The following is an 11,108-nucleotide window of genomic DNA, read 5'->3' as shown; positions in this document are numbered from 1 at the left end:
AGGTCCCCTCCACACACCCATCGTCATCACAGCTCCCTGAGCCCAGGTCCCCTCTGCACACCCATCGTCATCACAGCTCCCTGAGCTCAGTTCTCCCTCTGCACACCCCACGGAGGGACCCAAGGTGATGGCTTTGGCCTTGTGAACATCAGTGCTATTGAACTCGTGGTCCTGAGGCTGGCTGCCTCGTGGAAGCCTGACTGGGATCACAGCAGCTGGCTGGTCCCCAAGGCCCGGAGAGGTTTCCAAAGTAGCTTTCTGACCTAGCTTGGAATGGGGAGGTTGGCTTCTAAGCTTTGCTGTCTCAGATCATTAGAAATGGAATTTTTACTTAGGTAACTTTTCGTGACGCACAGTGGATTATTCTTTCTACTGAGGATTCAGCTTTCAGCTCTGCCCCTGAGCTGCCTTGGGGGCCTGGGGAGTAAGGGCAGCCCCTACCTCCTCATGCAGAAGCCCCCTGACCCCTTCATCCAGAGTTCCCCACACGCCCCTAGGGCTTTTGTCTAGCATACAGGCTGCAGCTTTGATTGCACATTGACCGGTCTCAGGCCAGACTCAGCGGGGTTGGGGGCACAGGCAGGCCATGGATGCTGAACAGACCCCCAAGGAAAGCCCAGGCTGGACGTGGGACCAGTGCGACCACAGTGTGCTGTGGCAGGGACACCTGCAGTGTGCAAACCCACATGACCACGGGGTGTGCCTCAGCGCCCAAGGCTGGTGTCCCGCAGGGCTGGAATTCCCACCCGGTCCATGGAACTCCTAAGTCCCAGCCCCCGGCTTCAGGCTGCACGCCGTCCTTTCCTAGAACCACATTGTCTCACAGCACATCTGTGTAGTGTGCGTGCATCTCTGGAACCATCCCCCAGGAGCAGAAAGGCCTCTCCAGCTGTGGACCCTGGGTGTGGGAAGGCAGAGGTGGGGGTCTGCTCGGCAGATCGGGGGCTGAGGGCCAACCCTGGCCAGGACCCTCATGACCTAGTAGAAGAGGTTCTGGGGAGAATCGCGTAACAGGAAACTGCTGGGCACCCTTGCCTGTGCTCCCTGAGGGCAGGGACTCACCTTTCCTGTGTTCCTAGAGCCCATCCCAGGGTCTGGCCCCGAGTGCAGGTCAGCAAGTGGGTGCTGAGAGAATAAGTGAATGAATAAATGAATTAACACATGAATGAAGGAAGAGGTGGAAAACTCTAGGCCTCAGCGGAGGGGCAAACTTTTTCCAGCTGATAGAATCATGGCAGGCTTCCTGGAGGAGGTCATACTGGAGCAGCTTCTAAAGTGGTGCAGGATTTGGACTCCTAGGGGTGAAGGGAGGGCACCCCCCCCAGGGATGGGCAACAGCCCCCCAACATCAGCCAGTACACTCGCCTTTGTAGGGAGTTGGAGCAGCAGGAGCAGGGTCCAGGCCTGTAGCTGAGGCAGATCCTCCTCATTCACTCAACAAACCTACCAGCTCTTGGAGCTGAGCCTCAGCCTCGGAAGTGGGGCAGCCCCACCCTACGGGGGTCAGAGGAGCTGGAGTCTGGGGACCTGTTTCAACTCTCATTGGGCCTTGGCATCCCCATGTGTAGAATGGAACATGGGTGAGGCATCTCAGAGGTCCCGTCACTCTCCACTCCCACGGCGCGTTTTCCAGGGCTGATCCATAGGACTCCGTGGGAGAAATCCTTTCCTGAGCACTCCCGGACGCTTGACCTGGGCTCATCCTCCCAGGGGGGCCTGAAGGAGGCTGGGAGGAGGCCCAGGCTCAGAGCCATTAAGCAGCTTACAGCCCCCAGGGATGAGCAGGGCAGTGGTGGGAGCAGAGAGACCTGTGGGTAGATGGGAGGGGCCCCTCCCCAGAGGAAGAGATGAGTAAGCTTGAGTAAGCTTTAGTGTTAGGGGCCTGTGTTCTAGTGGCATTTTACAATCCTGACAGTCCCTTCCCTTGTTCTGGCAAACCAGACTTCACAAGGTCAGCACCTGATGTCCCAGCTCCCGCCACGATGCCCATGCTACAGGAGAGGAGACCAAGGCTGCAGAGGCAGGGCCCAGGCCAGGGCCAGGCCATGAGCGCTGTGCGTTTGGCCTTGAGTTTTGCCTCGTCTCCTCACTCTGAAGTCTCCAACCTCTGGGAGGCCTGAGTGGCTTTCCCTTCTGCCTGCCCTGAGCCCTAACTCTGCCCCAAGTAAAGCAGCATTCAGAGCTGCCCTGGGGCCCAGGTTGGTGTCCCCTCTGCTCTCCCTGACCAGGCTGTGAGCTCTGGAGGGCAAGGCAGCCGCTGGCTGGCTGGCTCCTGGGGCCCAGAGCAGGTGCCAGGACAGTCTGGCCAAGCAGAGGGGCTTGTTTCTTTGGGCTGCGCGTTGTCTTCCACCATCTCTTCTTTCAGAAATGTGTGGTCTGGTGACAGATCCCTGCACTGTGTATTCAGCTCTGAAAGCATCCTCCCGGGGGGTGGAGGGCCTCACCTGGCGTGGACAGAATGGAGCGGGCAGGGAGTCTGCTCTGCAGATGGCGGAGGTGGGGCTGGGGGATGGGAGGGTGGCTCAGCCAGGCCAGGAAGTCCTCAGGGTCTCCCACCTGGGTGGGGTTCAGGGCTCTCCAGGCCCCACCATCCTCACATCAGACCCCGCCCCCAGGTGTGCAGGTGAGCTTCCTCGTGTGGACCCAACCCAGCTTTTCCTGGGAGCAGGCTGCACGTGAGAGGCTGTACCCACGAAACACTCACTCCTCATCCTCCTCCCCCGAGCCCTGGCACCCTCCGTTCTGCTTTTGACCCGATGACAAATCCCCTGTGAGTAAGACTCCTCTAGGGACCCCGTGTAGGTGGAATCTCGTGGTCTGCGTTCTGTGCCTCGCCTAGTGCATGAGCATGATTCCCTCTGGGACCCCCCTGCTGTAGCATGTATCATAGTTTCCCTCCTTTTTTGGGAAGTAACGTGCATTGTGTGATGGGCCACCCATCCGTCCCTCGATGGGCACATGGGTTGCCTCCACCTTTTGACTAAGGTGAAGGATGCTGCTGGGAACACGGGTGTGTGTACGTATCTATTCGAGTCCCTGTTTTCTGCGCCTTGGGATATGTACTCAGAAGCTCGGAGCATTTTAAACATTCATTTGTTTGCGTGTTGTCAGCCTTCCTGAGTAGAACACAGGGGCTCCAGGGAGGAATCGTTTCTATTTCATGCATTGCTGTGTGCCTCGTGCCTGGGAAGCTGCCTGGCTCCGTGCATACTTGTGGAGGGGTTCATGGAGGTCACCATGAACCCCTCCACCTTAGCGACACAGCGGGGGACCTGGGTCCTGTAAGCTCCTCGAGGTGGCCGAGCCAGGCCGGGCATCCTCAGTCCTGCAGCTCTGGCGCCTGCCCACCAGCATCTGCCTGCCGGTCATTTCCACCACCTGAGCCATCCGTCCTCCTTTGATTAAGTCTCATTTTGCCATGAAAAGGAAAGGAGGTGACAGTTGGCTTGTGGGGGAAGGTCATCCATTCCAGAAAGGAAATTGGATAGCGGCGTCTCCATCGTCCACACCCGGCCTCTACTCCCGACAAACTCGCTCTCCTGCCCACTGCCCGCCTGCCCGTCCCCCGCTGTGGGCAGCAAAGCCGATGTCAGGCAAGACAGCCCACACCCAGCCTCTCCTGGCTCTCATTGAACAGGCAGCTCTGGACGGATCAATGCAAGCCAAACGATGACCAGTTGTGGCCAGCAGTCCTTGAACGTGCTCGCCGTCCTCTTCTCGTTGCTGTTTTCTGCAGGTAAAACCTCTGTGGATGCTGGGGGCGGGGGCGGCATGAGGGGGTGTGGTCTCTTCCTGAGGTTTGTGCTGGCCCATCTGGGGTTCTGGGGACACACAGGGGCTTGCCGTTTGTTCTTCACCTTACTGGCACCCCTCTGGAGAGCAGCTAATGTTGGTTGCTGTGTGGCTGGTCTCTGTCTGTCTCTGTCTCTCTGTCTGTCTCTGCTGTGCACCGCAGCCCTGGGACTTCCCATGGGAGCTCAGCTGGCTGCCAGCACCCCTGGGAGAAGCCATGACTCGCATTCTGTCCTTCGCCCCTGCAAGACAAGGTTAGGCAGTGTCCCAGTCATCCCATCTTACAGATGAGGAAACTGAGGCTTGGAGAGGGACCTGACTCACCTGGGACAAGGCAGTTAGCAGATTCCAGCCCAACCAGCCTCCTGGGCTGTCCCTGGGAGCCCAGCTTAGGTCACAGGTGGGCTCCTGCTCTCCCAGGTACAAGGGTGGGCACAAACTAAGTCCTCTGCTCCTCCCAGCTAGAGCTGAGAGCCCCAGTTCAAGGGCAGCCCTGCTCCCCAGCCCAGGCCTGCTCCCAGCAAGGAGCCCCATTCTGGCTCTCCAGCTTCCTCTCCCTCGGTCTTTCTATGTCTCTGGGTCTCTGTCTCTCGGTGTCTCTTTGTCTATCTCTCTGTCTCTGTCTCTATCTCTCTCTGTCTCTGTGTGTCTGTGTCTGTCTCTGTATCTCTCTCTCTGTTTCTGTCTCTCTGTCTCTTTCTGTTTCTGTCTCTGTTTGTCTCTGTCTCTGTCTTTCTGTGTCTCTGTGTCTGTCTCCATCTCTCTGTCTTTGTCTCTGTCTCTCTGTGTCTCTGTGTCTGTCTCTGTCTCTGTCTGCCTCTGTCTTTTTCTGTCTCTTTCCGTCTCCGTCTTTGTGTCTCTGTCCGTCTCTGTCTCTCTGTCTTTCTCTGACTCTGTCTTTCTGTCTCTGTCTCTATCTCTCAGTCTCTGTGTCTCTCTGTACCTCCTCATGCCCGCATGCTCAACAGGGTCACTGACACCGGCCTGGTGGTTTTCAGCCCCTGCCCCTTTGCTGGGGGCAGCTCAGAGGGAGGCTACGAAGGTGTCTGGGGGTGCTTGGCAGGGCTCCCCGAACAGCAAAGCCAAAGCCACACTCAGGCCAGGGGTCTAGGGGCCACCCAGCTGCTCTCCCCACCCTAGATGCTTTCCACGCTTTGGCTCACCTGGTCCTCACCGCCCCTGGGGGACGGACCTACTCTGCCCATTTTACAAATGAGGAAGATGAGACACTCAAAAGGAAAGTGGCCTCCCTGAGGTCACCCCTTCAGGGGAGGGGCCAGCCAGTGAATGAGGGCCATCCAGATGCAGGAGTTACGTGGAGCTGTGCACACAGGGGTGCATTCATGGTTGAGGCTTGGGGGTCCAAAATGCAGCTCTCTCCAGGTTCGCTCATGGTTGAGGCTTGGAGGTCCAAAATGCGGCTGTCTCCTTCGCATCCCTGCTCTGCTGGGGCCCTAACAGAGTGTCCTTCGGCCTGCAGTCACACCGTGGCCCAGAGCAGAAGCCCCAGGATGCTGCCCTTTACTGCCTCTAGTGCCCCTAGCGCACGCACAGCCTCTTTCTCAAGGTGGGGGCTGCGCCTTGCTGTTTACGCTCCTGGGAGCCCCCAGCCCTCCTTGGAGACCATGAGTCTTTCATCAGTGAGGGGAGGAGGTGAGAGAGGTCACGATGGCCCAGGCAGCCTCATGCCAGGACTCCCACCCTGTTGTCCTGGCTCCCAGCCCAGGGCTCTGTTGGCTCCGGGAAGGCAGCTGGGGAGGCCTCATCATTACCAAATAACCAAAGCCTGTAGCACTGACTGCCCAGCGGTGGCCAGGTGAGCTGGGCGCTGGTAATGGGCAGGACCCTTCCACATCCCCTAACGTCACTGAGTCTGCCCTCCCCAGCCCCCATCTCTGCATATCAGGCTCCTCCCAATCCCTAGAGGCCCAGCTCAAAAGCTACCTCCTCCATGCTGCCCTACCACTCTGTCCCTTCCCTCCCTGAGTCCTGTGGTCGCCTCATGGGCTGGTCCCACCTGAGCTGGACTTTCTGACCAACAGCATGAGTGTTCTGGTCCTTCCCCAGCCGCCCACACACTGAGCGTGAGCAGGGCCTCCTCACTGACCTGGGCAGTGACCCAAACAGTGGCCGGAACTGGCCAGCTGCCTCTGCCCCTTGTTTCTAGGCCAGTGGGTCCCAAACCCAAGCCCATCAGCATCCGCTGGAGGGCTTGCCGGGACAGATGGCGGGGCCTACCCCAGAGCTGCTGATGCAGAAGCCCAGTGGCCTGAGAATCTGCATTTCTGACAGTCCCTCCAGGGATGCCCTCGAGGCCGATCAGGGGCCACACTTTGGGAACTGCTGCTCTGAGGCACGGTTTTCTCCCCTGTACGACGGGAATAAATGAGATGAGTGAGACAGTTGTCTAGCTGGGGCTCCCTTAATAACCTCCACATCGCCAGAGGGGGTCTTGTTCTTTCTTAAGGTTGAGGATGAGAAGGGGCCCTGGAGAGCTCTCCTGGCTCCAAAAAAGCTGAGACCTTTCTCTCACAGTGGTCTTGTCCATCTCCACAGAGGAGGGTGCTGTCTTTGGGGGAAGGGGTGTGGAATGTCATGCCCCCCACCCCCAGGCAGCCTCAGCACCCCGGTGCATGAAGGCCGCCTGCCCACCTGCCAGCCCAGCGCATCCCAGCCCAGCTGGGTCTCCCCTGCGGCAGCCCCGGGTGGGCAGGCGGGGAGCTGTGTGGGCTGCAGTCTAATAACCTCTCAGTAGACACAGAGCTTTCAATGAGCTGGAGGAGCTCCTGCAAAACAACTGCCTTTGTGGTTGAAGGAATGTATTCAGTCAGCAAAGCCCCTTTTCAGTGATACAAATTAGATACAACTATCTCTTTTATGAAGATACTAATTAAGCCTGAGACAGTGGGCTCTAGGTTTTTTCCATTGTTATATTTGTTCAGACTTTCAATCCTGTTTATCACCATCGGCAAGACTCGTAAATACCATCCTGGGTTTGCAGTAGCATTGGTGGCTGAATAGGGGCCTTCGCCCCTGAGCAGAGGGGTGGGAGGGTTCCAGGCCAGGGCGAAGCTACCACCATGAGGTGGCGGTGACTGAGGCAGGCCCTTGGGGACCTTGGGACCTAGGGTACTAGTTTAGTAGAAACCAAGGAACAGAGGGCCTGCTGTTTTTGACACAAGAGGTACCCAAGAGGTCCTTGCACCTATGCCAGCCACCACCCGGGCCAGCCTGGGCTTAGCAACAGGTCCGCTATGGCCCACCTGGGAACAAAGAGCTAGTGATACAAGACTGGAGAGGGCCCCAGACTTTGAATCCAGGCCTGAGTTCCATTCCTGCCCCTCCAACACTTTTCAGCTCGGGCAAGTCACCTTGGGTCTCTGAGCCTCAGTTTCTCCATCTGTAAAGTGGGATCTCAAACTGGCTTGGCTGTGTGAGTTAAATGAGATGGGTCTGTGAAGCACACAGTAGGTGCTCAGTTAAGGCTGATTTTCTAGTTGAGTGGCTGCTGCATGTCAAGCATGTTCACCAAGGCAGGAGAGCCAGCCCTGCCTTCCAGGACCCCCCAAGTCTGGGTGACACAGAGAGTGTAACGAGGGCTGGGAGGCTGGGGGTAGTGGGGATCCATAGGTGAGGTTCACAGTGGACCACAAAGGCGTCCAGGGAAGGGAAGAAGCAAGCAGGACCCGAGAAGAGGCCAGCCAGTTCCCCTACCTCTTGGCATCCATGGACTGGCAAGTGACCCCTCTGAGCCTGGTGACTCTGTCTTCCAGTCTTGTCTGCACATTTCCGGGTCTGTGAACCGTACACAGACCACAAAGGCCGCTACCACTTCGGCTTCCACTGCCCCCGGCTCTCGGACAACAAGACCTTCATCCTCTGTTGTCACCATAACAACACGGTCTTCAAATACTGCTGCAACGAGACGGAGTTCCAGGCGGTGATGCAGGCAAACCTCACGGCCAGCTCCGAGGGTTACATGCACAAGTGAGTACCACACTGGGGGTGCAACCCCACTGCCTCAGGCCCCAGGCAAGGCAACCTGCCTCCCAAAATCCTGTCCCCTGGGGAGGCGGTTGGGTAACCACTATAAGGTTGGGTAAGCCTGGAAGGAGTCTGGGAGAGTCTTTGGATGACCAGGGCTTTTGGCCCATTGTGCCTTCTAAACTTCAGCCTTCTCATCTGAGAAATGGACAGAGAGGCTGGGCGCAGTGGCTCATACCTATAATCCCAGCACTTTGGGAGAATGAGGTGGGTGGATCACCTGAGGTCAGGAGTTCGAGACCAGCCTGGCCAACATGGTGAAACCCCATCTCTACTAAAAATACAAAAATTACCTGGGTGTGATAGCATGTGCCTGCAATCCCAGCCACTCAGGGGGCTGAGGCAGGAGAATCACTTGAATCCAGGAGGCGGAGGTTGCAGTGAGCAGAGATGGCGCCATTGTACTCCAGCCTGGGTGACAAGAAAAAGAAAAGAAAAGAAAGAGGGAGGGAAAGAGGGAGGGAGGGAGGAAGGGACACAGAATACTCACTTTGCAGGGTTACCACATAAGCTAAGTGAGGTTAAGGATGTGGAAAGCTTTCAGGTGTAGAAGGCGCCTGGGCCTGTAATCCACTGGGTTCCTTCCTTCATTTTTCAGTAATTTAACAAATACTGATTGACACCATTGACCCAGAGATTAATCCCAAGCAGTTCTTTTCCTTAAGGTGATGAAAATATGTTTGGATCAGGGGCCTGAGGGAGGGGAGCACCGGAGTGGAGAAAGAGAGAGTTTGCTGGTAGAAAAGTAATGAGAACATGCTAAGTAGAGTCATGGAGTTTCAAAACAGCGTGCATTTCTCTATTTTGAGTGAAGCTGGCCATCTTTTCACATGCCTGAGAGGCATTTGTATTTCTCTTACTGTGAGCTAGCCGTTTATGTCTTTTGTCATTTTTCTACTGAATTTTTGGTCTTTTTCTTATTTATGGGTGCTTTTCACATATGAAAGAAAGATGAGTTGCAAACATCTCCCCATCTTCTCTTTGTTGAATGTTTCCCTACAAATGTTTCTTCAGTGTGACTTTGACTTTATAATGCTTTTCCTCATGCTTAATTTTTGTTATGTAATCACATTTTATCATTTTTTTTTTTCTTGTATGGCTTCTGGCTTTTGCCTCATGCTAAGAAAGACTTTTCCTGCTCTGAGGTCGTTAAAAATACCACCACGTTTTCTCCTAATTATTTTACGTTTTAATATTTTGTTTTTAAGTAGTTGAACTATCTGGAATTTACTCTGATGAAAGTTTTAAAGTAGAAATTAAACTTTATTACTCTTTTTTCAAAATGGGTAGCTGGTTATTCCAACACCATTTATTAAATTGGCCATCTCTTTTCCCCCAATATGAAATGCAAACTTACTAAATACCTTAATATACTAAATTTTGAGTATTGAGGTGGAGTGTGATATGCACTGGGCTTCTGTTGTTGTGGTTATACACTAGTACCTAACTATGTTAACCACTGTGACTTTTAATATATTTTAATGTCTTAGTGGGCTCCTCTGGAACTTCTGTCGTACAAACTTTAGAATCAGCTGTGTAGTAACCTTACCTCCCTGCCAAAAAAATCCAGCTAGTATTTTTTACTGAGATTGTATTGAATTCATAGGTTAATCCAAGGATTGACTTTTTATGATGTTGAACACTTCCATACAAATGTCTTTCCATTTGTTCAAATTTTCTTTCATAGCGTTTTAGAGTTTTCTTCATATAGGTATTAGACATATATTTTGCATTTATTTTGAGTTATTTCTTTTTATGTTGCTATTGGGTCTTTCCTTCCAGTATATCTTCTGAGTATTGTTAAAAGCAATGATTTTGAGATAGGAATTTTGCATTCCGCCACCTTACGGAAATTTCTTATTCTTCTTTCAGTTGATTCTCTTAGGTTTCCAATTATTCCACTTGTAAACAGTGATAATTTTACCGCCCTACCTTCTTTTTCTTGTCCAATTGTGTTGGCTAGTGCCTCTAAAACAGTCTTTAGAATTGTCAGGCTTCTTATATTCCTCTGATTTTAATGTGATGCTTCAAATTATTTTCCCAATAAGCATGAGGCTGAGTTTGGGGGCAGATGTCTTTTTTCATGATAAGGAAAAATCTTTCTGAAAGGGGTGTTTGTTGAAGGGAGGGGGTGGGTTGCGAGTGTGAGCCTCGATCTCTGTCTGATGTTGGGGCTGAAGGACTTTGCCACCATGCTGCATTCACTCAGGGGGAAGCCGCCTGTTCCAAATCTCCCCACCTCCCACCTAGGCCAGCTCCCCAGCCTTTTCCTTCCTCAAACGCACGGGTGCTTCCCCTGAATCTCTCGCCATCTGCTCAGCCCTTAGAATAATTCTGTGTGTGAAGTCACTCAGCAAGCCCTGTCCATCATATCAGGGCTGGAATCAGGTCTGGGATTTGACCCAAGCCTTGTATAAGACAAGGAACGGATTCCCTGAGAGAGGAGGGAAGTGCCAGGACTGGGGTGAGGACCCTGTCATGCTGCAAGTTCTGGCTGAACGCCAGACAAGGCTTGGCAAAACATCCAGACTTCTCCAAGGTCTGGTGACTGGTGTCTGGGATCCTCATTTTGAAGCCCACAAGTTTCTATAATCTGCATATTTGCACAGGATTTCACACGGAACACTCCACTCCAGCAGTGCAGGGGGTCCTGGCGGCTGCTGACGAAGAGTTGGGCTGCAGAATAAAGGCCTTCCCCTGGGGAGAATGGGAGTATTGAGGATGAGAATTTTAACTGACGTTTTTAATCTTTAGCCCTAGAAAGTATTTATGGAGCACATAATATAGCTGAGTCTCTGCGCTCAACCTCATGCCACTGCAGCTACCTGGCAGCCCATCCTCAGCCCATTTTACAGATCAGGAAAGGGAGGCACAGAGCAATTGAGTCACTTGCCTGATGAAGGCAGTGGTTAGTGGTGGCGCCAGCAGCCAACCCAGATGGTCTGGAATCACTTTAGTCATTCTGGAACTTCTACCAACAGAGGCAGATCCTACTGAGGAGAGACCACCTGAGCAGGGATCCCACCCCAGCACCACTGGCATTTGGGGCCAGGTCATCCTCCATGGGTGGCCCGCTCTGTGCATTGTGGGATGTTTAGTATCATCCCAATGGCCTCCACTGACCCGATGCACCTCCTCCCTACCACCCCAGTGATAACCGGCAATGACTCCTGGTAGTGCCAAATGTGGGGGCACAGAATCATCGCCATTTAAGCTGCTGTCCTGGGGAGATCCCAGCCCTTGTCATTCTCCAGCAATCTTCTCGTCACCTG

General features: G+C 53.9%; 1 protein-coding gene across 1 annotated transcript in view; it reads left to right on the top strand.

The window, feature by feature from the left end:
- SHISAL1 (shisa like 1) overlaps nucleotides 1-11,108 on the top strand; it is a 67,379-nt gene that overhangs the window by 6,163 nt on the left and 50,108 nt on the right. Inside the window, exons 2-3 of the mRNA XM_026447972.1 lie at nucleotides 3,638-3,736; nucleotides 7,566-7,779. Coding sequence (XP_026303757.1) covers nucleotides 3,670-3,736; nucleotides 7,566-7,779 — 281 coding nt within the window. The 5' untranslated portion in view covers nucleotides 3,638-3,669. The remainder of the gene's footprint in view (nucleotides 1-3,637; nucleotides 3,737-7,565; nucleotides 7,780-11,108) is intronic.

This window comes from Piliocolobus tephrosceles, chromosome 19 (assembly GCF_002776525.5).
Source record: "Piliocolobus tephrosceles isolate RC106 chromosome 19, ASM277652v3, whole genome shotgun sequence".
NCBI lineage: Eukaryota > Metazoa > Chordata > Mammalia > Primates > Cercopithecidae > Piliocolobus > Piliocolobus tephrosceles.
The sequence above is the reverse complement of the archived record's forward strand: the minus strand, read 5'-3'. Positions and strand labels throughout refer to the sequence as shown.